The sequence below is a fragment of the Cyanistes caeruleus genome, unplaced genomic scaffold, assembly GCF_971803275.1.
Source record: "Cyanistes caeruleus unplaced genomic scaffold, bCyaCae1.hap1.1 HAP1_SUPER_30, whole genome shotgun sequence".
Taxonomy (NCBI): Eukaryota; Metazoa; Chordata; class Aves; order Passeriformes; family Paridae; genus Cyanistes; species Cyanistes caeruleus.
Window position 1 is genome coordinate 982,282 of NW_028256295.1, and position 27,724 is coordinate 1,010,005.

Below are 27,724 nucleotides of genomic sequence, written 5' to 3' on the forward strand. Positions count from 1 at the left end.
AGGGTGTCTTAATCCCTCTTAGAGTAAACATTACCAATTAAATGCAACTTCATGTTTAATTGCAGAAGTGGAAAAAATGTTCCAGAATTCTAAAACTACTTTGAAAAATATGTTATTAATATAGAAAAAGGAAGAAATATTTGGGGATTACTTCCTACTAAAAATAATTCTAAATATTTCAAAAAAATTCTAATTTTTAAAAATAAAAACAAAGATAACAAGGTGGGTTCCCCAAGCCCGGCTGCTGCCTGCCCAGCCAAGGCTGTGGCCAGCCAAGCAGCTGTGCCAGTGCTGGTGGTACCAGCCAGAGCCCAGAGCAGAAGCCCAAAGGTGTTGCTCAAGCTCTGCCTTGGCAGGAGGGTCCTGCCTTCAGTCCTGTCCAGACACCAGGGCCAGCACTTTCAGGGACAGAGGGTCCTGTTCTGGGTGGTGGCCGCACAGCAATAAGCTGATAACGCAGCTTTGGCAAGGAAAACAGACACTGGCTTGGAGACTCAGGAAGAGAGGTGCAGTTCTCCCTGACTGAATGTAGTGATTAACATTCACACTGTTATAAATGCATATCATATTATTGGCTTTTCTCAAATATTAAAAGGAATCTTATATGTATAAGATTAGAAAATTTTTTTGTATTAATATGGTTTCCTTTATTTCTGTTATTGATGAAACTTTGAAATAGTGGTATAATACATATATGTTAAGCTTTGGCATAGTACTAAAACAAAAACTACTTTAGTTTGTATAACCCAAAGACTGCAAAAGATAGCTGGAGATGCCCCCTACATTCAGAAACTATCTTATCCAGATGAAGACAGCAGTGACCAGAACTCTGGGGGAGGAATTTATTGCATTTCTGTTATCAGGAAATGTAAATCTCATTGGCGCCAAGAAGATTGATCTATTGGGAAGGGGGCAAGAGAAAACTAAACAGAAGAACACCAAAGATCCTAAGAAGAATGTATGAATATGCATGAGAATTTATGGATATGTAGTAGGATTCTGTTTTTAAGGGACAATCTTTTGTCAGTAAGGTGTGCTCTCTTGGCTGAATGCAGAGACACCTGGCCGTATCTCTGTACTTTACTTTATTTTTAGATCCGAATTATCTTTTCATTAAACCTTGAAATTCTATAAGAAAAATATGTGAACCTCATTTTTCACAACACTGAGCTGTTTGGCCGGACATCTGAAGCTGCAGAGGTGCTCCTGTAGAGAAAGAAAGTGGCTGAGGCTCCCAGCTGCCGCTGGCACACAGGGACCCTCCTGCACAGCAGGGCCCAGAGCTGCCAAGGCTCCCCAGCACGGCTGGAGCTGCTGGCACAGCTTGGCCCAGCTGGACAGCTGCCCCTCAAGGCCCTGGAGAGCAGGGGATGGCTCTGGGCAGGGTCCCTGGCCAGGAGCAGGCCCCAGAGCACCTCTGCCTTTCAAGGGCAATCTCGTCCCCCCTCTTTCTCCTGCCCACCTTGCTTTGCCTCTGCCCGCTGCTCCTGGGGCTGCTCTTGGCCAGGCAGCCTCAGTGGCAGCCAGCACTGGCTGCAGCCCCAGCGGGCTCCCCAGGACAAGGCCCAGCAATTAAGAGGCCAATGAAAGGCCTGGGCAGCAGCAGAACTCTCAGCAGAGTGTTTTGGGCAACCAAGGACTATCCACAAGTCCACAGCAGCTTCACTGGGAATGTTTCTTTTCTACAACAGACTTTCAAAAGAAGCTGTTTGAGGGAAAAATGAACGAAACACTCACCGTTTTGTCTTCCAGACATACCAGATTCCAACACAGCATAAAATGAAGACAAGCACCAAACAAAGCAGGCCTGCCATTAATTCTAGCCAACAGCGTGTTCCCTGACAGAAACCTCTTCTGATGCCCTTCTGGGAATTGGGAACACGTGTTGTGCTGGCTGCATCTGTGGGAGCAATGGGCAGCGTGAGGCCTGTGCTGTGATCCACTGCTGAGCTGGCAGCATGGTGGGTATGTCCAGGATGTTCTGTTCCCCCAAAGCTGAGGCCTGCAGGCACCTTGCTGTCCCTTGGCACAGGCTGTGCCACCCAACAAAGCCCAGAAGGCCAGGAGCAGAGCCCGGGGACAGCGCAGCTGCTTGGGCAGTGGCTCCTTCCAGGGACATGGGCCAAACCCATCCCTGAGCAGCCACTGCCACCCCTGACCCTCCCTGCTCTGTGACAGCTCCCCCAGCCCAAGGGGACAGAGCCAGGCCCTGTCAGGGGCCAGTGCAGCCCCTGCCCAGTTGGGAGCCAGGGCTGGCTGTGGCCCTGGGATCGCAGCAGGGCTCCTGCTCAGGGCTGCTCCTGTGCCTTGGGCCTCAGGATGCTTAGGGCCAGCTCCAGGAGCAGCTGCAGTGGGATGGACATTGGTGCAGGAATCCCGATTCCCAGGGGCTGGGAATGAGCTCCAGAGGCCTGGAAGCCGAGGTGCCTCCAGCTCTGGCTGCTGCTCAGCCATGCAAGGAGAGGCCCTGTGGGAAGAGCTGCTGGCACACAGCCCCACCAAGGGCTGAGCCCAGCACAGCAATTACCTCCTGTGCCTGGGCCCGTGCCTGCAATTGCCTCCCTTCCTTCAGGAAATGCCGCCTTCCATAGAGCCTCTCTGTCCATCCCTTGAGAAAGGAAGAGGCACAGCTGGATCAGATGGAACCATCACATAGCAGGGAAGCGGCCTCTTCAGGAGGCAGTGCTTGTCAAAGACATGGAAGAGGATCAGGAAAAGGCCCAGGCTCCCTCTTGTCCAAACCACCTCTCCTGATCTGCTCAGAGATCAGGAAGTTGCAGAGGATCTCAAGGTGTGCATGGCCCATGGTGCAGTTTGGGCAGCCTGCCTGCTGATGCCAAATGCCTTCCTGCAGAGGCTGGGGAGAAACTGCAGCCAGGCCAGGCTGGGAAACAGCCCTGCAGGGCTTGAAAGCAGCAGCAGGGCAGCGAGGCTGCCATGGATCCCTTCCCATGGTGCAGGGCATGGCATGTCCAGCAAAAAACCCTGACTGCTGAGTCTCAGGAAAGGCTGAGGGAAATGTACCCACCACGCCCTTTGAGCAGTTCCTTCTCTATTTCTTTCAGGATATGGTGTGACTCAAGCGGTTCTTTCTGTCCTGTGGCTCTGTTCTTCCCTCTCGGAGGACCTTAACAAAAAATAGTTCCATTTCCCAGGAATGGATCCCAGAAAAGCAATGCTCAGCCTGTGGGTACGGCAGGGACACACCACTCACTCCTGCGATGGGAGCCGGGCTTGCGGGCAGTGATCAGCAAAGGAGCTGGGAAAGTCCTCCCTGCAGACACACCTGTAACTCAACAGCCACAGAAGCTTCTGTCACCTGGTTCCTACCAGGTTGTCAATGATTATTCCTCGATGGGACACTGAGAACATACCTGCAGGAGGCTCCAAGGGCTTCAAAACTTTATCCAGCCATTCTAATGGAGAATCCTTCCTGGGAACCTCATCTGGAAGGGAGCACAGATCAGAACCATTCCATGGTGTGCTGGGATCCCCCTTCTGCCTTAGGGAACTGGGCACTGCCAGGGGGTTGGGTAAGACCATGGGAGCCAGATGTCAGTGGACATGGAGAAAGCTGTAGAGGGGCCTGAAATGCTCTGGGCTGGCTCCTGGTCACTCTCAACACTCTTCCCATGCCCTGTGCAACATCCCTCAAGGGTGGGCACTCCCCAGCAGCAGAGATGGCAGCTCAAGCCTCAGCAGGGCTCAGGCCCAGAGGCACAGCAATTACATCCTGGGACTGTGCCTGGCATGGCCTCCCTTCCTGCAGCAGAGGCTGCCCAGGAGCCACTGCTTCCTCTGGGAAACGCTGCCTTCAGCACAGCCTCTCCATCCACTTCTGCAGAAAGGGACAGCTGGATCAGATGGCAGCATTCCCCACTGGGGGAGGTGGCATCTTCAGGAGGCAATGCTTCTCAAAGACTTGGTTAAGGACCAGGATATCATATCAACTTTTGGGATTGGCCAGGGCCCTCCTTTCTCCAAACAGCTGCCATTTCTGATCTACCCAGAGACCAGGGAATCCTACAAGACCTCAGGGTGGGCATGGCCTGTGCTGCAGTTTGGGCTCCCTGTCAGCTGATACCAAATGCCTTCCTGCAGAGGCTGGGGAGAAGCTGCAGCCAGGCCAGGCTGGGAAACAGCCCTGCAGGGCATGAAAGCAGCAGCAGGGCAGCGAGGCTGACATGGATCCCTTCCTGCTGTGTTGAGCACTGCATGTCCAGATGTGCAGAGAAAGCCCCTGGCTGCTGAGTCTCAGGAGAAGGCTGAGGGACATGGACCCACCTTGTCCTTCCTGCAGAATTTTCTTCAGCATTTGCCTCATGGGTTTGGATGGCTCATGGGGTTTCATAACTCCTGTAGCTTTGGTATTTCCTCTTGAAGGACCTTAGAGGAAAATAATTCCATTTCCCAGGAATGGATCCCAGAATGCCAATGCTCAGCCTGTGGGGTCAGGAGGGACACACCACTCACCCCTGTGATGGGAGCCAGGCTTGTGTGCAGCAACCAACCCAGGAGCTGGGAGAGTCCTCCCTACAGACACACCTGTAACTCAACAGCCACAGAAGCTTCTGTCATCTCTTCTGATCTGAACAGGCAGCACTGAGCCACAGGAGCAGTGAGAGGATCACGCAGGGCGAGGGCACACACGTGCATGGCTCTGTCCTGGCACCTGCAGCGATGCTCTCCTGGCCAAGCCTTGGGCTCTGAGCTGGCAGCTCTCCCAGGGGGAAAGGCCTTCACCTACCCTCACCATCTTCCAGAGCCTCAGTCCTGGGTGTGGGTTGAGAAGCTGCATCACCTGCACCAAGAGGCTTGGCTGCAAAGAAAGGCAGGACATATCAGCTCCCATGGCACTGTAGGAGGATCCTCAGGCTCTCTGGGGCCAGTAAAGGCCAGCAAGAGGCTTGGCTGAAAAAAGAGGTAGGACAGAACAGCTCTCGTGGCTCTGTAGGAGACCCTCAGGCTCCCTGGGGCTGGCAAAGGAGCCATGCAAGGCACAGCCCCGGGACACAGCCCTGGGCCTGGCCCCTTCCCTCTCTGATCTTCTCTGTGGCTGCACAGCACACAGGGAAGGAGACACTGGCATTGCACATGGGAAGAAGACTGATGCCTAAATTCACCTTCCTCACACTGACAGTGACCTGTGGGATCCCTCAGGCCTGAGATTATGTTAAGAGATATGGCACATGAGTGAGCTCTTGCCACCTTGTCATTGCTTGTTCTGTCAGTAAAGGGAATAGAAGAACTTGCCTCCAGCATTCTCCAAGATATTCAAAGTATCATTCAGTAGCACTTCCAAATAATTGAGGTTGTATTCCAAATCTAGAAGGGAGCACAGATCAGAACTGTTTCCATGGTGTGCTGAGATCCCCTTCTACCTTAGGGAACGGGGCAGTGCAAGGGAGTCGCACTAAGGCTGTGGGTGCCAGATGTCAGTGGACATGGCCACAGCTGCAGAGGGGCCTGGGGGCTCTGGGCTGGCTCCTGGTCACTCTCCACCCTCTTTGCAGGCCCTGTGCAGCATCCCTGGGAGAGGTGGCTGGAGCAGCCCAGGCCCCACTGGGGCCCTCTCTCTGCCACAGCTGAAAGAATTGTAAAAGCAATGGGGAAGAACTACAGCAGGCAGTGCCACAACTGTCCCTCAGGCCCTCCCTCCCTCCTGCCCACGTTCTGCTGGGACAGCTCTCCCATCCCATAGGGATAGAGCCAGGTTCTTTCAGGATACAGTGGAGCCTTGCCCTCCCCCTCTGTCTATTCCCCACCATGGGCACCCCTTTGCAGCTGCTGCCAGGTTTTGGGACCTGTCTCCCATGGAGGGACCCCAGCAGGACTGCTCAGTAGCCAAGTGCCCTGAGCCTGCTGGGGATAATTCCACTGGGCTGTGCCGGTCTTGTCCGGGCTGTGTCTGCACTGCCCAGCAGCAGAGATGGCAGCTCAAGCCTCAGCAGGGCTCAGGCCCAGAGGCACAGCAATCACCTCCTGGGACTGTGCCTGGCATGGCCTCCCTTCCTGCAGCAGAGGCTGCCCATGGGCCACTGCTTCCTCTGGGAAACGCTGCCTTCAGCACAGCCTTTGGGTTCATCTCTGGAGAAAGGAAGAGGGATACATGCATCAGGTGGGGCTGTTTGTTCCCCAACATGAAGGTGGCATCTTCAGGAGGCAATAGTTGTCAAAGATATGGATAAGTTTCAGGAAGGCATCCAAACTTTGGAGCCAGGCCAGCCACATCTACCACAAGACTGGGAAATTGCAGGGGATTTCAGGGTGTGCATGGCCCGTGCTGCAGTTTGGACACCCTGACAGCTGATGCCAAATGCCTTCCTGCAGAGGCTGGGGAGAAGCTGCATCCAGGCCAGGCTGGGAAACAGCCCTGCAGGCTGTGAAAGCAGCAGAGGGGCAGCAAGGCTGACATGGATCCCTTCCTGCTGTGCCGGGCATGGCGTGTCCAGATGTGCAGAGAAAGCCCCCGGCTGCTGAGTGTCAGGAGAAGGCTGAGGGACATGGACCCACCACGGCGTCTCTCCAGATCACTCAACATCTTGTGTCCTGTAGGTTTGTTCCTCCCTCTTGGAGGATCTTAACAGAAAGCATTTCCATTTCAGATGAATGGATCCCACAGAACCAGGGCTCAGCCTGTGGGATCAGCAGGGACACACCACTCACCCCTGTGATGGGAGCTGGGCTTGCGTGCAGCAACCAGAAAAGGAGCTTGAAACATCCTCACTGCAGACACACCTGTAACTCAACAGCCACAGCAGCTTCTGTCACCTGCTTCCTGCCAGGGTGTCAGTGTTTATTCCTTGTTGGGACAGTGAGAACATACCTGCATGGGGCTCCAGAGGCAGAAAATCTTCATGAAGCCAAGCTGCTGGAGAAGCCTTCCTACCACCCTCATCTGGAAGGAAGCACAGATCAGAACCATTCCATGGTGTGCTGGGACCCCCTTCTGCCTTAGGGAACTGGGCACTGCAAGGGGGTCAGGTAAGGCTGTGGGTGTCAGATGTCAATGGACATGGCCAAAGGTGCAGAGGGGCCTGGGGAGCTCTGGGCTGGCTCTGGTCACTCTCCACCCTCTTTGCAGGCCCTGTGCAACATCCCTGGAAGGGCAGTGGGACCAGCCCAGGGCCCCTGAGGCCTCTCTCCCTCCCACAGAGAAAACCCTCCCTAAAGCCCTGGGGAAAACCATCCCCAACACTTCCCAGGGAGAAGGGAGCACTGTCCCGGGAAAGGGAAGCCAGGCCGCCGGCTCACCTGCTCGCCCTGCTCGCCACGGAGCAGCCTGGGCAGCCCTGTCAGGCAGGGCCACTGCCAGGAGGAGCAGGAGGAGGAGGCGCAGAGCAAAGGCCATGGTGCCTTGCCCACTGCCAGTCCTGCAGCTCTTGCTGCCACCACTGTCCTGACACCGCTGTCCCAATGTCAGCACCGCTGCTGCCGCCGCCGCTGCTGCCACAACAGTCGTGGTCAAGGACTGACTGCTCGGTCCTTGTGGTGCTGGGCAACCACGGGGCTCTGGGACCTCTGTGACCTCAGAGCCTGCTGTCACCTCAGCCTGCTGTCACCCCAGAGCCTTCTGTGACCTCATGGCCTTAAGTGTCCGCCCCAAGTGTACTCCCATCTGTACTAGAGGACTGCTCTGACTGTGAATCTTTGACTTCATCAAAGGGTTATTGCTAAACAAAACCTTGGTTTTGCCTGCTGACATTGCTGGACAGGCAGTGTCCCAGGAGATGCTCTTGATGGTTGCCTCTTTTCCTGGGCATGGCATTGGAGGAGGTCCAGGCCCAGGTGATGCCACTGAAGAAAATGTGCCCTCATCCCAGGGATGCTCAACACGGACTCCCCCAGCCCCTTGGGACCCTGCCTCTGGTCACAGCAGCCCCTGCCTGGCTCCTGCCTGCCCACACCGTGGTCAGCCCTGCCTGCTCCTGGACATGGAGCTCAGCCAGGGCTGGTGCTGTGTGGGCTTTGCTGGTGGTACCAGCCAGACACTGGGGTGAGAGCTCCATCTCTTTATTGGAACAGAAGAGGTGTGCTGGGCCCTGCCCTGGCAGGAGGGACCCACCTTCAGTCCAGGCCACAGAGCAGGGCGGGTCCCTTCAGGGACACAGGGCCTTGCTTTGGGTGGTGGCAGCATCTGCACAGCAGCAAGCTGGTAATGCAGCTGTGACAGGGACATCACGTATGGGCATGGAGATGTGAAATGTGTGGTGCAGGTGTCCCTGAGGGAGGTGTTTGGCCTTTCCTGTGAAGCTGCAGAGGGGAACCTGTTGAGAGAGGAGATGGCTGAGGCCCCAGCTGCAGCTGGCACACAGGGACCCTCCTGCACACTGCGAGATTCTCACTGTGCTCAAAGTTTCCCTCTGAAGACTAAGAGCTGAATGTGGATGGGCTTAGCAGCTGATCTGCAGGCCAAACAATTGAGGTAGCAAAAGGAGAAATTGAGAAAATACAAGTTTATCCATAGCAAGGAGGAAAGCAAGGCCGTTAGCATGGAAACCAATAAAAAGGGACATAAGGGGTATTTGCAGTTGTAATAAATGGAATTGGTTCGTGCTAACTAAATTGTAACTGTTATTAAAGTTCTTATTAGAAACAATCAAGAATCAGTGTTACAAAGCAGATGTACCCCTTTACAGATGTTACATGTCAAAATTAAGGTACAGGATGTAGTTTAGAAGATAAATGGTGTCTCAAGACCAAAACTGCCTTGAGATGGACCAAAATTAGAACAAATTTAGGCATTGGGCCTAAAGATTAGTAAACATAAGGCTAATTAATAGACTTACATAACACAATGCTCAGTATGTATGCACAAACCTGTAAGGTTATCCAAAGGACAATGAGGAAGAAGAGAAGCCTTCGCCAAAAGACCACCAAAAGAAGACTGAAGACCCCCTAACAACAAGTGAGGCATGTGCCGTGAAGAAAAGTGATGTAAAGTCAGAAAAACTTGAGATAGGAGGGAACTTAGAGGAAACATTAAGGAATATGTATAAGCATACAGTATATAAGTTTAGCTTGAAGTGCTTTGTTTTGAACGTGAGGCAGGGTGGGAAGCCTCTGTACCCTGTCCGGTTTTGCTTATGCTTTAATCATACTTAATTACTAGCAGATTATTTATATAAATTTTAATTTTTATTAAACTGTGGTATTTTACTAAACTGTATTCTTTTATACCACATTACTATTCAATTTAGTAAATTGTATTCATTTTTAATTAAACTGCCATTAACCCAAGGGACCTAGTTGTCAAAATTCTAATTTCATTTATAACAATATTTTAACAAAGAAGGCTGTTACAACAACATTGGTATTTACCAAACATGACACAACATGAGCTATATTAACAAAGAAGGCCCCTTACGGTGACAACATTCTACTGCTCAAACTGTAAAACATCTTTGTGTACTGATCAGGCGGTAACGATTTACTCTTTACAATCCTGATGCTGAATGTCTCCTGAGGAGATCTGGTCAGGGAGAAGAACGAGCCCCTTGTGGGCTGCCCCTGTTTGGACAACCTGCTCCTCACCCCGAGCCTCAGCATGTCTGACATCGCCCACCTGGGACTGACATCCCAAAACATTGAGAACATTTATCTTTATAATTTTTCTTTATAATTAAAATCTAATTAATTTATAAAAATAAATTTTTAAGTTTATAATACTATTATTCTGAATTTTTATAACCTAATTTTTATATTTATATAAAAGAATTGATACATTTTGCGCAACTAAAAACATTATCAGTCCTTGGTTCCAAGTACCACATTTCCCTTCATTAATTAATTGGTCACTATTTCTCCCTCTTTATGCTAATTACACATATTTTTAGTCCTTTGATCATCATTTTTATCATTTTCTCAGACAGGGTAAAAGGGACCACTTTGGGGTCCATGGGGACTTTTCTGGGGAACATTTGGGGCAGTTTTGGGTCGGGGGACGGAACTTAGAGAGAACTTGGGGGTCTGGAGGACACATGGGGAGCCGGGAGGGCATTTGGAGCGGCATTTAGGGATTCTGTGAGACAATTCGGCGTTCGGGGGAGCACTTGGAGGTCCAGGGGGGCACTTGGAGGTCAGGGAGGGGAATCTGGGGGCCCTTCGGGGTCCGGGCGGGCACTTGGGGGGCTGTAACAGGGAATCTCTGGGCCGCGGGGGATGATGGGAGTTGTAGGTGCCAGTATAATGAGGCTTAATGGTGCCGCGGAGCATCATGGGAGTTGGAGGCGCATCTCCAATGAGTTCCGGTGAGGCGCGTGGCATGACGGGAGATGAAGTCCCGCCCGGAATAGCGCTCTATGGGCGCCGCGGAGCATGATGGGAGCTGTAGTCCCGGAAGTGCCTCGGAAGGCGCGTTCGGCGGTGTGGGGAAGCGCTTGGAGAATATTTTTGCGTCCGAGTCGTGGCTGCAGGTCCTGGGGGCGAATGTACACGGCTCGGGAGCACTTTGGGGGAACCTGGGGAGCTCTAACCGGGCTCTTTAGGGCGCGGGGCACGGCAGTAGGTTTGGGCGCGGAACTGTGTTGTGGGATGATGAGAGATGAATTCCCAGGAGTGGCTGGAAGGGGAATCTGTGGGGTCGGGAGCATTCAGGGATCCAGGAACGCTTTGGGGGGCCTCGAACGGGCGCTGAGGGGGCACTCGGGGATCCTGAAGGGTCTGGGGGACACATGGGACATATGGGGGGCGATCCCGGGGTTCTGGGGAGCGCAGGGCATATTCCCAGTTCCTCACAGCCTGGTCTCAATTGCCCCCTGGAGGCTCCTACTGACTGCCAGTCTGATCCCAGTATGATCCCAGTATGATGTCAGTACACAGCCAGTGCAATCTCAGCCACTGCCAGGATGATCCCAGTCCAAACCAGTCCCTGCCAGTGCTGCCACTCCTGGGATCCCCCAGCCCTCTCTGTGTTCCCCCCTCCCACATCTCCCCAGAGGAGCCCCAAGGGCTGGCAGTCCCCAGCCAGGGTCCCCAGCCAGCCCCAGGTTGGATCTGCAGCCCCCAATTTTCCCAGTTTCCCTCTCCTTTTCCCCGGGCCGGGTTCCCCCCGTCCCCAGCGGGTGGGAGCAGCGGAGAGCCCTGCGCTGCCCATCCCGACCTGTCCCGGCTCCATCCCCGCTCCTGCCGTGGGCTGTGAGGGGTTTGGGAACGGGGCACCGAGGCTGTCGCTGCTCCTGGGGGAGGAGGAGGAGGGATGGAAGAGGAGGGATGGAAGATGAGGGATGAAGAAGGAGAGTGAGAAGGGATGGAAGTAGGAGCAGGAGGTGGCATTAGGGAGGAGAAGGAGGAGGGATGGAAGGGGACGAGAGGAAGGAAGATGTTGTAAATACTCCACAAACCCCTTCATTCTTTTCCCCCATGGGGATGTGTCTGCCCTTCACAGAACACGGGCGGGAAGGGGTCTCAAAATATATCCAACATGGACCTAAGGTATTTTAGACAAAGAAGGGTCAGACTTACGAGACGTGGTCCTGGGTTCATTGTATGTGGATCGCCCGGGGCAAGAGAGAGGCTGAGATTCCTTGGGTGCTGTCTCTTAAACTTGGGGGAGGGGGTGGCCAGGGGATACAGGGGGGTTACAGCCAATGGGATAGGGAAAAGAAAAGGGAGGGTAGGTAGGGACTGATCTTATAAAAAACCAAGGGTGAGTTCTTCCCCTGGGACAGACCATAATTGTTTAAATGAACTTCAACAGGAAGAGGAGGGACAAAGGAGGATCAGGGAAAGGAGAAGGAACCAAGAGGTAAGAACTCCCTGAATTTACAGTCCCCCACCTGTGGGATCATTGCCCCCCATCCCACAGGTGCCCCGAGAGGGGGAGCTCAGCCCAGATATCCTGGGGGGTCCCTGGGTTAGGTTTTTTGGGAGGGGATATTTGCGACTTAAGGACTGCAAAGCTGAGTGGAAAATGCCCCCTGTGGAGACACTGGGGGGTCCCAACATCCCTAAGTGGGGAGATGGAAGTGGGGGAACTTTTCAGATTCCTGGCACTCCCAGCAGCCTGAGTAGGGCAGGGACTGAGCAGACAGGGGACCCCCAATACAAGCGTGACCCCCAGCAGCTGGGACAGGGAGGAACCCCTGAACACCACAGGGGAGAGACCAGAGATGGGGAACTCCTGGGAGGCATTTTCTGGGTTGAATCTTGATGTTTTGGAGGTTTTTATGGATAGCTTGGGATTTCTAAAGATGGACTTGGGCAGGAGGAGCCCCCTAATCCAATGTGCTCATGAATTGTATTTTTCCCCAAACCAGGATTTCCCATTCCCAAATCTTGGCCAGATGGAGAAGGAGGCTGCTGTGAGGAAGAGGAAGATGCTCCAGGACACCCAGGCAGGTGAGGAGGAAGTCAGTGCCCCTTTTCCCCTCTCTCCTGCTCCATATCCCAGCCCAGCCTGGTCCCCGGCTGCAGGACAACCCCGCTGCCGACGCCGTCCTGCCGGGGACGCACTGGGGGGATCTCCTTCCCCTTCCCTCTGGCACGGAGGCAAATCCCATCCTCTCCTTGTCCTTCCTCCCCCAGACCAGGAGCTGAGGATGGAGACCAGGGAGGACAAATCCCTGCGGCACAACCTCGTGGACAAGGCCGTTCTGAGCAGCTCCACAGTGGAGGAATCCAACAGGGAGGAAAATCCCCAGAGATCCCACAGGAGGAGGGGCTCCAAACCCATCCCAGGGTGCTCTGAGGAGGAAAGACCCACCCTGTGCCGGGAAGGCGGCCGGAGATCCAGCCAGGGCTCTGAGCTGGTGGTCCATGAGCAGCTTCAGGATGGAGAGAAGCCCTACAAGTGCTTGGAGTGTGGGAAGAGCTTCAGGTCGAGCACCAAACTGATCTGCCACCAGATGATCCACACTGGGGAATGGCCCTATGAGTGTGGGGAATGTGGGAAGGGCTTCAGCTTCAGCTCCCACCTCATCATCCACCAGCGCATCCACACTGGGGAGAGGCCCTATGAGTGTCCCGAGTGTGGGAAGAGGTTTCGGATCAGCTCCAGTCTCCTCCTGCACCAGCGGATTCACACGGATGAGAGGCCCTTCCACTGCCCTGACTGTGGGGAGGGCTTCAAGCAAAACTTCACCCTCATCACCCACCGGCGCATCCACACTGGGGAGAGGCCCTACGAGTGTGGGGAATGTGGGAAGAGCTTCAGCCACAGCTCCAGCCTGATCTGCCACCAGAGGATCCACACTGGGGAACGGCCCTATGAGTGTGGGGAGTGTGGGATGACCTTCAGCCAGAGGTCCCAGCTGACCATCCACCAGATGATCCACACTGGGGAGAGGCCCTATGAGTGTCCTGAGTGTGGGAAGAGGTTTCAGACCAGCTCCACTCTCCTCCTGCACCAGCGGATTCACACGGATGAGAGGCCCTTCCGTTGCCCCGACTGCAGGAAGGGCTTCAATCAAAAGTCCAACCTCATCAGGCACCGGCGCATCCACACTGGGGAGAGGCCCTACGAGTGTCCCCAGTGTGGGAAGAGCTTCTCCAGGTGATCTCACTTGACCCGACACCAACAGAGGCACCGGTAAGGGAAGCCCTGTGAGTGCCCCAAGTGCAGGAAGAGCTTCGTGCGCTTCCCTGTCTCCATCCCCCACCAGAGGACCCACGTTGGGCAGAGCCCTGATGACCCACGTTCCCAGTGATCTGTGTTGGGAACACACTGGGCTGGTGGTCATTCTGGTTTGGTTCTATCTTTTGATTCATCTTCATCTCTTTAAAACAGACAAAATTGGAATAAATGTCTACAAATTCATCAAAGGCATCTAAAACCTCACATTTACTGGTGCTTCAAGGGAATCTGGGAGATACTTGGGAATATTCAGGGGTTGTGGGGTTATTTGGTGGAGTTGTCTCCATTTCTTGGCACTCAAGGAGACGAGAGGGTTCGATCTGTCACCTCAAAACCGCTCAGTGCCACTGAAATCTACTCAATCCCACCCAAAATGACTGGATTCCGCAGCCCCTCAGGGTGTGTTGCCTTAAATTTTAGCTTTCATATCTTTCATGTCATATCACTGCCTAGGTTTGTAGTTTTGAACTTCACATTAGGTGTCACTGAGCTCTCTTCACAGAGTAGGTAGTGTAGGTTTTCCAAGCAAGGCAAACACCCCAATTCAGGAGCCAGCACCGTGGCCTCCCCCCCTGGCCACCCTGGCCAATCTACCCACAAGACATCAATGTGATGGATGGCAAAGCAATGGCGTTTATTGCAGGAGAATTTGACCTTTTATAACCTAGGGTCATTGTGTTACTCCCATCTGCTTACGTTACACTTGAGTGCTATTTGCTAATTACAGAAGGTTTTACTATCCTAACAGAGAGGGGGTTTTGCTAACTTTCCATTACATCCCGAAATCTTCAGATCGCCAGGCCTTAAACTACAACAGGTAGACAAAACAATTCCTTTTCTAGCTTGATACCAAGGACAGTCATTACAAGTTCCATGCCCAAAAGCATGAACAAGGGTGGACTGAAGAGAGAAAAGAAGGATGGGACTTCCTCATCTGAAGCTGTAATTGGACAATGAACCCAAATATGCAGATGGACCTGAACTTCTAAAACTGTGAGACCGCGTGATGAGTTGGTTTGGGGGTTTTTTTTGACCATTTTTGGGTCTATCTTGGGTGTAGCCCTGTCCAGGCTCTTGTACTGCCCAAGGTCTGTCCTTTAAGGCCTTTTAATAAACTTTATTCTTAACTCTGTGCAGCCTCTGTTCTAGGCCAGCCTTCTGAAGGCATCAGGTGGAATGGGGTTGGAAGTGGATTGGGTGAAGTGGGATGCAGATCAGGAGGGGTGAGATGGGCATTGGGTGGGGCAGGATGGGTGGGATGGAGTTTGGGAGGTGTGAAATGAGGGAAATTTGGCTTGGGAATGGGGTCTTGATGTCCAGCAGGGATCGGATATGTTGGGGTTGGGATTGGGGAGGTGGGGTGGGGTCTGCAATGAGAAAGCCAAAGTTTGGGGATGATGAATGGAGGGCGTGTCCATTACTGAGTGAGTTTTGGATATTCCACATACCTGAAGAAATTTCGGTGTATCTCGTGTGTCTGAGTTGGTTTTGGGGCACTCCCCAGCTCTTTGGGGGCTCCTGAGAGCAGCTCCATGGAGCCCCATTGCCAGGGCTGGTTGCCATGGGCACGAGCTCAGAGCTGTAGCCAGAGTGCGTTGCCTCAGCGCTGGAGAGCAGAGAAATGATGAATGGCCCCAGACATCTCCAGGGTGTGTTTGGGGGCAGAGCAAGTTCTGCCTGTGTGGGGCGGTCACTGCCCCAGCCCAGCCACTGCAGCCTGTGCTCCAGCCCCAAAGTGGCTGCCAAGGCCCTGGCACCCCAAAAACCCCAGCTGGGAGAGGGAGCAGAGCAGGTGAGGCTGTGACACGGGTGTGACACTGACATGTGCCACGGCCCTGGAGCTCACAGCAGCTGAGATGGCGCTGGATCCAAGGCTGACTGTGGATCTCTGTCCCTCTCTTTTCTCCTGACTTCCAGTTTTCAAAATCTGGATAGCTTGAAGTTGGATGGGTTGGACGAGTTGGCTCAGTCTGTGCTTAGTGAAGTGATTTCCTCTAATTGCATGCAGCTTTATGATTTCCCAAGTACCTCATTCTCTAAAGTTTGCAGCTGAAAGTTTGTTCCCATCCTCCTGAGAAGTTTGTTGTTTTCTCCCATGCACTGCCCGAGGGGATGGAGGTACCTCAGGTCCCTTTCCAGCAGGGCCCGAGCGAGCTTGGGGCACAGCACAGGAACTGCAATGCTGAGCCAGGCCTGGCTGGGTTGGAGGAAGCAGAAAGGCCAAGCCCTGAGCCCAGGCCTGGCCCAGCAGGGCCTGTCCCTCACGGGTGGCTCGGGGCTCTTTGTGGGGCAGTGGGATGTGAGGGGCAGCAGGGACAAATGCCATAAACCTGCGAGCCCTGCCAGCCTCCTCAGGGAGGGCCGAGGGAGGAGCAAAGACCTTCCTGGGGCTGTGCCCTGGGCCAGGAGGGATTGTGCCAGTGGAGCTGACCCTAAATTTCTTCTCTCAGGCAGCTTTAGGACATGGAACATGAAGAAGCCAGAGGCAACTCTCAGCTTTCCACAGTCCTCCAGTAGAATCCTGTGTGGGGAGCAGCCTGGGAGCAGGGTTTGTGTGTCAGGGGAGGGGAATTCAGAGCCCTTTTCTCCCCCATGGGCTGAGGGTCTGCATTTTCAATGGCCCTGCAGCTGCCAAAGGGGCCTTTTTTACCCAGCTGAGAACAGTTCTGCTGATAGTCTGTCCTAAACCCGTTTTTCCTGCAAGTGTGCCTATGAAGCCTCGTTTTTTACAGCCCCAGGTCTTGTGTGCATGAAGGTGTCTCAACTGAAGGGTGGAAAGGATCTGCTGGGAGGAGTCCCCTTTATCTTGTTTCTTTGGTGGTTTTAATTTTATATTTTTTTAATTGAATCCTGCTGGCAGCTGCGGGCAGTGCTCTGTAACTGTGTGTGACACTTGTCTGTGGCACTGTGGGGGTGGCCAAGGGCACCTTCCCCGAGCTGTGTGCAGAGGAATCCACAGCAGCCCAGGCCGGGGGTGCTCAGTGGCCGCTCAGTTCCGCTGACTGGACGCGGCTCTGGCCGCTTCCCTTGGAGCGTCTCCAGGGAGGGAACGCTGGGGCTGCTGGCCCGGCTGTGCTGTCACTGCCAGGGGAACGCTGGGGCTGCTGGCCCGGCTGTGCTGTCACTGCCAGGGGAACGCTGGGGCTGCTGGCCCGGCTGTGCTGTCACTGCCAGGGGAACGCTGGGGCTGCCCCGCTCCTGCCCCACCCCATCAGCTCTGCCAGCGCCTCCAGGGGACACAAAGGCTGAGCCCAAGGGTGAGAGTTGCACAAGGGGCTGAGCTGGGATCTGGGACCCATTGGGATCATGGAGTGCAGCCCCCGGCCCTGCACAGACACCCCAACAATCGCAGCCTGTGCATCCCTGGCAGCGCTGGCCAAAGGCTCCTGGAGCTGCGGCAGCCTCGGGGCCGTGCCCATTCCCTGGGGAGCCTGGGCACTGCCCCAGCCCCCTGGGGGGAAAGAAGCTTTTGCTCATCTCCAGCCCAGCCCTGCCCTGGCCCAGCTCCAGCCGTTCCCTCGGCTCCTGTCCCTGCTCACCTGGGCAGAGATCAGAGCTTGCCCACAGAAGCTGTGGCTGCCCCTGGATCCCTGGAAGTGTCCAAGGCCAGGCTGGACGGGGCTTGGAGCAGCCTGGGATAGTGGAAGGTGTCCCTGCCCATGGCAGGGGATGGAAGGAGATGAACTTTAAGGTCTCTTCCAGGCCAAGGCATTCTGTGATTCTGTGATTTTGGGAGAGATGCTGAAGCTCTGGCTCAGCTTTATCTCAGCAAATGTCTGGAGCCAGCAGCAGCCATGGGTGGGATCATCTCCTCCTCCCTCTCACTGTGGCTGTAACTCACCCAAGGGCAGTGTCATAAATGAAATTGAAATTTGGACAGCTAGGGCTATTGGGTTAACAGCAGTTTAATAACAAGAAAAAATTGATACCATTTAGTGAATTGAATACAAGAATCCAATTTAATAAAAGAATATAATTTAGTGGATTAAATAGCAATTTGATATAGAAGGAATACAATTTAGTAAAAGAGTACAATTTAGTGAATATATTCATATATATATATATATACACATATGTATATATTTGTATGAATATATATATGAATATAGCTTGCCAGTAATTATGATTAAAGCATAAGCAAAGCTGACTGGAGTACAGAGAGGGCTTCTCACCCCACCTCACGTACAAAACAAAGCAATTCAAACTAAACTTATATACTGTATGCTTATACATATTCATTCATGTTTCCCATAAATTTCCCCCTACTTCCAATTTTTAAATTTTACATCACTATTCTTCATGGTGCATGCTTCACTTGTTGCTAGGGGGTCTTCAGTCTTCTTTTGGTGGTCTTTTGGATGAAGGCTTACACTCATCCTCATTGTCCTCTGGATAACCTCACAGGCTGTGTGTGTGTACCAAGTGTTGTGTTATGTAAGTGAGCATTGTGCTCCACTAATTAGTCTTATATTTTATAATTTTCAGGCCCAGTGCCTAAAGTCATCTCAACTTTATCCATCTCAAGGTTGATTTTGTCTTAGGACATTTCTTATCTCAAAACTACATCCTGTATCTTAATTTTAACATGTAACATCTGTAGAGGGGTACATCTGCCTTGTAACACCAATTCCCTTGATTGCTCCTAATAATAACTTTCCAAATAGTTATAATTTAGTTAGCACAAATCATTTCCATTTACTACAGGAGGGTGTGAAAACAGGAGCATTGTTTGGTGTGGCCTCCTCTCTGCCTTTCACACCTTTCAGTGCTTTGAGCCAGCCAAGAGCTTTCTCCAGGAGTGCAATGAAGCAGCTGTTGCTGCTCCCAGCTCTGGCTCTTCCCAGTCTCTGCCCCTGCCTGGTTTTGTCCCTCTTGCTGTGCCCTCTGTTCCCCCAGGGGGCTGCCCCAGGCTGAGGGATCAGATCCAGGCACTGCTGCTGCTCCCTGGGGACCAGCCCCAGTTTGGTTGTTGCTGTCAGTGCCAGCAGAAGCCGTGGCTGGAGCAGCAGGTGCTGACAGTGGCCCAAGGCCCGGGGCTGGAGGGGTCCCTGGGCTGGGGCTGGGAGGGAGCTGCCCCTTGTTCTCCCTCTGCCTCCCGCAGAGCTGGGCCGGGCACAAGTGGGGCAGCAGAGCCAACAGGGAGCCTGCGAGTCTCTTGCAGCCGTGCCTGCTCAGAGTTTGGCCTTGGAGCTTCAGGTGGGCAAAGGCAGCTGCTCTGCTCCCTCTGCGTGTGCCCGTGTTCAGCAGTGCTGCTCCATCAGTCTGTGCCCAGCAACGGGGAAAAGCCTCAGCCCTGCAGGGCCAGGAGCTGCCGGGCTCTGCCTGAGCAGCTCAGCCAGCGGGAAGGGAGCTGCTCCACACGGGAACCAGGAGCAAAGGACATGCCTTTTCTAGGACATGCTTTCTGTAAAAAAAAACCAAAACATAATAACAAGAAACAAAAAACAAAACAAAAAACCCAAAAACAAAACAAAAAAAAACACCAAAAAAAAAAAAGATAAAAATTGCCCCCAAATGTGTAGTGAAAAATCTTCTATAACTCCAGAGTCAGAAAGAGGTAACTGATCTTTTGAAAAAGAGAACTCAGCTTTTAGTTCCTTAGTTTGTACACATGCTAGTGGAAAGGATGCATTAGCTGCCTTCCTTTACAGATTTGATGGATGATTTCCAATATCAAGATATTTTACACTGCAGTTAAAGGAATAGGAAATTGAAATACATGTTCTTCATGACTGTGTCTTGAGTGTCAAAATTTTGCAGTTTGAAACTTGGACCTAAAGTGTTGCAAATGAAAGTGATAAATCCCAATGGACTGAGGGAATGCAGCTTTTCCTATGGGATGTGCAGCACTCCAAGGACTTCCTCAGTGGGGCTGTGGCTGCTTGGAGCTTTGTTCTGTGCCACTCTGGGATGTCATGAAATGGGACTTCACCTGCCACCAGCCCAGGTCACGCTCTGCCACCCCAGCTCCTTGGACCTTGTGTCCCCAAAGAAGACACAAGGTGTTTCTGCTGCTCCACCTTTGCGCAGATCCACAGAGAGCTGGGATTATCCCAAGTCTCGTGTCTCCATTGTGCCATATTCCTAAAGAACCAGCAGCCCATCCCGACGAATATGGTGAGTTATGTGAATGGTTGTCAGCTCCCTTTCCTGCCTAGAAATCCTGAAACTGCTTCTAAATGCTGTTCCCTTCAGCTCTTGGACACCTACTGACACAGAGCTGGGAAAAAAATGCCCTGGCCATGGCTTACAAGGTGAGTTCTGCCAAAGTTAGAGCTCTGTGGGAAATCTCTATCCATCCCTCTCCTTTTAATATATCTGTATGTGGGGGTGTGCATGGATGTGTCTTGTATGGAAAGGAGGGAGTGTGCAAACAACGTGACTGACACTTTCACTCTCTGTGTTCATTCCATACTCATGGGTACCAAGATATTATGGAAACCTTTGCAAGGACAGAGCTTCTGTCCATGGATACAGAGACATCCAAGAGCCCCTGGCACAGACAGACCCTTCTGTCCATGGATACAGAGACATCCAAGAGCCCCTGGCACAGACAGACCCTTCTGTCCATGGATACAGAGACATCCAAGAGCCCCTGGCACAGACAGACATTGCTGCTCTTCAGCCACTGACAGGATGAGTCCCTGAGACTGGGGCTTGGCCTTCCTCGTGGTGAGGGGCATCAAGGAAGGCTGCAGTGTGATGGAGACTGTGATGGGCTGGGAACTCACTGGGGGAAAGGAGGGAGCAGTTGTGAAGGAAAAGGCAGGTGGGGGAGAGAACTGTTCAGAGAAGGGCTGAGCTACAGCTTGAGCAAGATGAAAAATGTCATTTGGGGTCATCCCAGATGGATTTCATTTCAGAAGTTATGGAACAAGTTTAATTTTTGGGGGGTGTCATGTTTTCCCTTGGAGGTGGACACTCTGCAGACTTGAGCTGCATTGCCAAAATGCTCAAGTCTCTGCTGCAGGTCACAGCGTTTCTTCTTTGGCTGATCCCGGCCCGGTGCTGAGCCCAGCAGAGCCCTGGCAGAGCCCAGAGCAGCCTCAGCATCCGCAGAGCCCGGCTGCAAGGAGAGAAAGCAGAAACCGCCCGTCAGCTGAAGGCTCCTGTCCCCTTGTCCCAGCCAGCCGCGGTGCCCAGGCCATGCTGGCCGTGCTCAGAGCTGGGCCCAAAGCTGCCCATCACTGCTGCCTTGGGGAGCAGAGCAGGAGGGCAGGACATGTGCCCAGCCTGCAGCCAGCCACGGCAGATCCAGCCCCTCAGCAGCTGCCCAGAGCGGGATGCTCCTGTGCCCGCTGCCATCTCCCAAAAGCTCTTGTCCCACCCATGCCAAGGAGATGAGGACCCACCTCACACCATCCGCTGCCACAAGAAAAGCTGGTCCCAAACGATGTCCTCAGTCTTCTCCAAGGGCACGGCCCATCCACGCCACAGCTGGTCCCAAGCACTTCCTGATCCAGACTGGACCCCACCTGGAACGCTTCCTTTAGAAAAACAAACAACAAATTAATGAAAATAGGTTACAGACAAAAAGGGGAAACAAGAAAAATGGTAAAAAATCTTATCTCTGTCAGGAGCTTGAGGAAGGCCCAACCCCTACATTCTAGGGAAAAACCCACCCATGGGTGAGGGAAGCCCATGCTTTCTCCCTTTCCCCCTGCACTGTCCCCCAAAATCACGATGATCCCAAAGCAAAGCAGGGGAGTGGAGCAGCCCAAGCCCTTCCTTGCCTGCACAGCAAAGCAGCCGTGCTCAGGTTCTAGAGTCCCTGTGCTCCAAATTGTGGGATTTTTCTTAGATTTTGTGGTATTTTGTGGAGATTTGGTGGGATGTTTCTGGAATTTTGTGTGATTTTTTCCCAATGTTGTGGTATTTTGTAGTATTTTGAGGAAACCTGAAGAATTTGGTGGGATTTTTCTTAGATGTTGTGGAAATTTGTGGCAGTTTGGTGGGATGTTTCTGGAATTTGTTGGGGTTTTGAGAAGAGTTTTTTGCAATTTTGTGGGATTTTTTCTGGGATGTTGTGGGATTTTGAGGAGACTTGAAGAATTTTGTGGGATTTTTCTTAAATGTTGTGGAAATTTGTGGTGATTTAGTGGGATGTTTCTGGAATTTGTTGGGGTTTTGAGAAGAGTTTTTTGCAATTTTGTGGGATTTTTTCTGGGATGTTGTGGGATTTTGAGGAGACTTGAAGAATTTTGTGGGATATTTTTTCAATGTTCTGGAATTTTGTGGGATTTTGAGGAGACTTGAAGAATTTGTGGGATTTTTCTTAGATTTTGTGGAAATTTGTGGTGATTTGGTGGGATGTTTCTGGGATTTGGTGGAGTTTCGAGGAAATTTAGGAAATTTCTGCAGTTTAGTGGGTTTTTTCTTGAATTTCTTAGGATATTGAAAAGATTTTGTGGGAGTTTTGTAGTATTTTGAGGGATTTTGAGGAGACATGAAGAATTTTGAGTTATTTTCTTAGATTTTGTGGAAATGTGTAGGGATTTGGTGAGATGTGACTGGAATTTGTTGGGGTTTTGGGAAGAATTTCTGCAATTTTGTGGCATTTTGTGCAATTGTGTGGGATTTTTCTTAGATTTTGTGGGATATTCAGGGGAGTTTTTGAGATGTTTCTGGAATTTGGCAGGGTTTTCAGGAAATTTATGTAATTGTGTGGGATTTTTTTCTGGAATGTTGTGGGATTTTGAGGAGACTTGAAGTATTTTGTGGAATTTTCTTAGATTTTGTGGAAATGTGTGGTGATTTGGAGGAATGTGACTGGAATTTGATAGGATTTTGAGAAGATTTCGGCAATTTGCTGGTATTTTTTTCTGGAATGTTGTGGGATTTTGAGGAGACTTGAAGAATTTTGTGGGATTTTGAGGAGACTTTGTGGAAGTTTGTGGTGATTTGGTGGGGTTTTACTGCAATTTTGTGGGATTTTTTTGCAATGTTGTGGTATTTTGTGGGATTTTGTGGAGACTTGAAGAATTTGGTGGGATTTTTTTTTAGTTGGTGGAAATTTGTGGGGATTTGGTGGGATGTGACAGGAACTTTGTGGGATATTTTTTCTATGTTCTGGTATTTTGTGGGATTTTGAGGAGACTTGAAGAATTTGTGGGATTTTTCTTAGATTTTGTGGAAATTTCTGTCGATTAGGTGGGATGTTTCTGGAATTTGGTGTGGTTTTGAGGAAATTTATGAAATTGTGTGGGATTTTTCTGCAATTTGGTGGGATTTTTCCTGAATTTGGTAGGATATTGAAAAGATTTTCTGGGAGTTTTGTAGAATTTTGAAGGATTTTGAGGAGACTTGAAGGATTTGGTGGGATTTTTCTCTAGATGTTGTGGAAATTTGTGGTGATTTGGTGTGATGTTTCTTGAATTTTGTGGGATTTTTTTGCAATGTTGTGGTATTTTGTGGGATTTTGGGGAGTCTTGAAGGATTTGGTGGGATATTTCTTAGATGATGTGGAAATTTGTGGCGATTTGGTGGGATGTTTCTGGAATTTGGTGGGGTTTTGGGAATATTTCAGATTTGTGTGGGATTTTTCTGCAATTTGTTGGGATTTTTCCGGAATTTCATAGGATATTGAGAAGATTTTCTGGGAGTTTTGTGGAATTTTGAGGGATTTTGAGGAGACATGAAGAATTTTGAGGTATTTTCTTCGATTTTGCAGAAATGTGTGGGGATTTGGTGGGATGTGACGGGAATTGGGTGGGGTTTTGAGAAGATTTCTGCAATTTTGTGGAATGTTGTGGGATTTTTCTTAGATTATTGTGGGATATTCATTGGATTTTTTGAGTATCTGGAATTTGGTAGTGTTTTGAGAAGATTTCTGCAATGTTGTGGTATTATTTTCTGGAATGTTGTGGGAGTTTGAGGAGACTTGAAGAATTTGGTTGGATTTTCTTAGATTTTGTGGAAATTTGTGGCGATTTGTTGGGATGTTTCTGGAATTTGGTGGGGTTTTGAGGAAATTTATGAAATTGTGTGGGATTTGTCTGCAGTTTGGTGGGATTTTTCTTGAATTTCATAGGATATTGAAAAGATTTTGTGGGAGTTTTGTGGAATTTTTTTGGGATTTTGAGGAGACATGAAAAATTTTGAGTTATTTTCTTAGATTTTGTGGATATGTGTGGGTATTTGGTGGGATGTGACTGGAATTTGGTGGGGTTTTGAGAAGATTTCTGCAATTTTGTGGAATTTGTTGGGATTTTTCTTAGATTATTGTGGGATATTCAGGGGATTTTTTGAGAAGTTTCTGGAATTTGGTAGGGTTTTGAGAAGATTTCTGCAATATTGTGGGATTTTTTTCTGGAATGTTGTGGGATTTTGAGGAGACTTGAAGAATTTTGTGGAATTTTTCTTAGATTTTGTGGGATATTTTGGGGATTTTTTGAGATGTTTCTGGAATTTGGCAGGGTTTTGAGAAAATTTAGGTAATTGTGTGGTACTTTTTTCTGGAATGTTGTGGGATATTGTGGAGTCTTGAAGAATTCTGTGGGATTTTTCATAGATTTTGTGGAAATGTGTGGGGATTTGGTGGGATGTTTCTGGAATTTGGTGTGGTTTTGAGGAAATTTAGGAAATTATGTGGGATTTGTCTGCCGTTTGGTGGGGTTTTTCTTGAATTTCATAGGATATTGAGAAGATTTTGGTAGGAGTTTTGTAGAATTTTGAGGGATTTTTAGGCGACATGAAGAATTTTGAGGTATTTTCTTAGATTTTGCGGAAATGTGTAGGGATTTGATTGGAATTTGTTGGGGTTTTGAGAAGATTTTTGCAATTTTGTGTGATTTTGTGGAATGGTGTGGGATTTTTCTTAGATTATTGTGGGATATTCAAGGGATTTTTTGAGATGATTCTGGAATTTGGCGGGGTTTTCAGAGAATTTATGTAATTGTGTGGTATTTTTTTCTGGAATGTTGTTGGATTTTGAGGAGACTTGAAGAATTTTGAGGTATTTTCTCAGATTTTGTGGAAATGCATGGGGATTTGGTGGGATGTTTCTGGAATTTGTTGGGGTTTTGAGAAGAATTCTGCAATTTTGTGGGATTTTGTGGGGACTTGAAGAATTTTGTGGGATTTTTCATAGATGTTGTGGAAATTTGTGGCGATTTGGTGGAATGTGACAGGAACTTTGTGGGATATTTTTTCAGTGTTCTGGAATTTTGTGGGATTTTGAGGAGACTTGAAGAATATTGTGGGATTTTTCATACATGTTGTGGAAATTTGTGGCGATTTGGTGGAATGTGACAGGAACTTTGTGGGATATTTTTTCAGTGTTCTGGTATTTTGTGGGCTTTTGAGGAGACTGGAAGAATTTGTGGGATTTTTCTTAGATTTTGTGGAAATTTGTGGTGATTTGGTGGGATGTTTCTGGGATTTGGTGGAGTTTCGAGGAAATTTAGGAAATTTCTGCAGTTTAGTGGGTTTTTTCTTGAATTTCTTAGGATATTGAAAAGATTTTGTGGGAGTTTTGTAGTATTTTGAGGGATTTTGAAGAGACATGAAGAATTTTGAGGTATTTTCTTCGATTTTGTGGAAATGTGTGGGTATTTGGTGGGATGTGACTGGAATTTGGTGGGGTTTTGAGAAGATTTCTGCAATTTTGTGGAATTTGTTGGGATTTTTCTTAGATTATTGTGGGATATTCAGGGGATTTTTTGAGAAGTTTCTGGAATTTGGTAGGGTTTTTGAGAAGATTTCTGCAATATTGTGGTATTTTTTTCTGGATTGTTGTGGGATTTTAAGGCGATATGAAGAATTTTGTGGAATTTTTCTTAGATTTTGTGGGATATTTCGGGGATTTTTTGAGATGTTTCTGGAATTTGGCAGGGTTTTGAGAAAATTTAGGTAATTGTGTGGTACTTTTTTCTGGAATGTTCTGGGATTTTGAGGAGACTTGAAGAATTTTGTGGGATTTTGAGGAGACTTTGTGGAAGTTTGTGGTGATTTGGTGGGGTTTTTCTGCAATTTTGTGGGATTTTTTTGCAATGTTGTGGTATTTTGTGGGATTTTGTGGAGACTTGAAGAATTTGGTGGGATTTTTTTTTAGTTGGTGGAAATTTGTGGGGATTTGGTGGGATGTTTCTGGAATTTGGTGAAGTTTTGAGGAAATTTGGGAAATTTCTGGAGTTTGGTGGGTTTTTTCCTGAATTTTGCAGGATATTGAAAAGATTTTTTGGTAGTTTTGTGGGATTTAGAGGCATTTTTAAGAGACTTGAAGAATTTTGTGGTATTTTCTTAGATTTTCTGGAATTTGTGGTGATTTGGTGGGATGTGACTGCAATTTGTTGGGGTTTTGAGAAGATTTTTGCAATTTTGTGGCATTTTGTGGAATTGTGTGGGATTTTTCTTTGATTTTTTTGGGATATTCAGGTGATTTTTTGAGAAGTTTCAGGAATGTGGTAGGGTTTTGAGAAGATTTCTGCAATGTTGTGGTATTTTTTTCTGGAATATTTTGGGATTTTGAGGAGACTTGAAGAATATGGTGGGATTTTTCTTAGATTTTGTGGAAATGTGTGGCGATTTGGTGGGTTGTTTCTGCAATTTTGTGTGATTTTTTCCCAATGTTTTGGTATTTTGTAGTGTTTTGTGGAGACTTGAAGAATTTTGTGGGATTTTTCTTAGATTTTGTGGAAATTTGTGACGATTTTGTGGGATGTTTCTGAAATTTGGTAGTGATTTCGGAACATTTAGGGAATTGTGTGTGTTTTTTCTGCAATTTTGTGGTATTTTCTGAAAATTTAAATAATTTTGTGGTATTTTTCAGGAATTTTGTGGTATTTTTCCTGAATGTTGTGGAATTTTGTGGTATTTTGAGGAGACTTGTAGAATTTTGTGGGATTTTTCTTAGATGTTGTGGAAATTTATGGCGATTTGGTGAGATGGGAGTGGAATTTGGCAGGGTTTTGAGAACATTTCTGCAATTTTGTGGGATGTTGCTGGAATTTTGTGGGATTTTTTGAAAATTTCAATAACTTTGTAAGATTTTTTTGGACTTTGGTGGTATTTTCTTTAATTGTATCCAATTTTTGTGGAATTTAGTGCAAATCTGAGGAGATTTGGTGGGATGTTTCTAGAATTTAGTGGGGTTTTGTGAAGATTTCGGGTATTTTGTGGGATTTTTCTTAGATTTTCTGAGATTTTTCTTAGATTTTGTGGGAATTTATGGAGATTTTAAGTGACGTTTCTGGAATTAGTTTGGGTTTTTAGAAGATTTAGGCAATTTTGGGAAATTTTTCTGGAATTTTGTGGGATCTTTCTTGGTTTTTGTGGGATATTGAGAAGATTTCTAAAATGTTTCTGGAATTTTGAGGGATTTTGATGAGACTAGAAGAATTTGGTGAGGGATTTTTCTTAGAATTTGTGGAATTCTTTGGAGATTTTGTACGATTTCCCTTGGAATTTTCTGGAATTTTGAGAAAATTGAAAGAGTTCTGTGGGATTTTTCTGCAATTTTGTCGGATTTTTCTTGAATTTTGCAGGCTATTGAGGAGATTTTGTGGGAGATTTTTGTGGAATTTTGTGGGATTTTGAGGGGACATGAAGGAGTTTGAGGTATTTTCTTAGATTTTGTGGAAATTTGTTTAGATTTTGTGGGATGTTTCTGGAATTTGGTGGTCTTTTGGGAAGATTTCTGCAATTTTGTGGAATTTTTTTTGAATTTGGTGGCATTTTGTGGAGACTTGAAGAATTATGAGGGATTTTTCTTAGCTTCTTTGGAATTTTGTGGAGATTTGGTGGGATGTTTCTGGAATTTGGTAGGGTTTTGGGAAGATTTAGGGAATTTTGTGAGATTTTTTTCTGGAATCTTGAGGGATTTTGAGGAGACTTGAAAAATTTTGTGGGATTTTTCTGAAATTTTGTGGAAATTAGTGGGGATTTTGTGGGATGTTTCTGGAATTTGGTAAAGTTTTGAGAAGATTTAGGGAATTTTTTTGGATTTTTCTACAATTTTGTGGGGATTTTTCTAGAATTTTATGGGATTTTGAGAAAATTTAAATAATTTTCTGGGTTTTTTCTTGAATTTATGGGATTGCTTTGGAATTTTCTGGAATTTTTCTTGAATTTTGTGGGGTTTTGTGAAGACTTGAAGGATTTTGTGGGGTTTTTCTTAGATTTTGTTGAAATTTGTGGGTATTTTGTGGGATG

General features: G+C 48.9%; 3 protein-coding genes across 3 annotated transcripts in view; 2 read left to right on the top strand and 1 right to left on the bottom strand.

Annotated features, from left to right (window-relative positions):
• The window catches only part of LOC147645241 (uncharacterized), a 234,263-nt gene that overhangs the window by 83,754 nt on the left and 122,785 nt on the right, over positions 1–27,724 (top strand). The gene's annotated exons all lie outside the window — the stretch shown is intronic.
• The window catches only part of LOC147645242 (uncharacterized), a 120,260-nt gene that overhangs the window by 65,967 nt on the left and 26,569 nt on the right, over positions 1–27,724 (top strand). Inside the window, 1 exon segment of the mRNA XM_086874757.1 lies at positions 12,734–13,610. Coding sequence (XP_086730883.1) covers positions 12,734–13,610 — 877 coding nt within the window.
• LOC111941942 (uncharacterized) lies at positions 829–7,481 on the bottom strand. The gene is made up of 14 exons (XM_086874870.1): positions 7,255–7,481; positions 6,827–6,898; positions 6,667–6,738; positions 5,254–6,579; positions 4,748–4,819; positions 4,474–4,545; positions 4,285–4,386; positions 3,731–3,838; positions 3,375–3,446; positions 3,215–3,286; positions 3,029–3,127; positions 2,528–2,608; positions 1,738–1,900; positions 829–1,206 (listed from the first exon to the last, which is right to left on the bottom strand). The coding sequence occupies exons 7-14, from the start codon at positions 4,349–4,351 to the stop codon at positions 1,158–1,160; spliced, it is 711 nt and encodes a 236-aa protein (XP_086730996.1). The 5' UTR covers positions 4,352–4,386; positions 4,474–4,545; positions 4,748–4,819; positions 5,254–6,579; positions 6,667–6,738; positions 6,827–6,898; positions 7,255–7,481; the 3' UTR covers positions 829–1,157.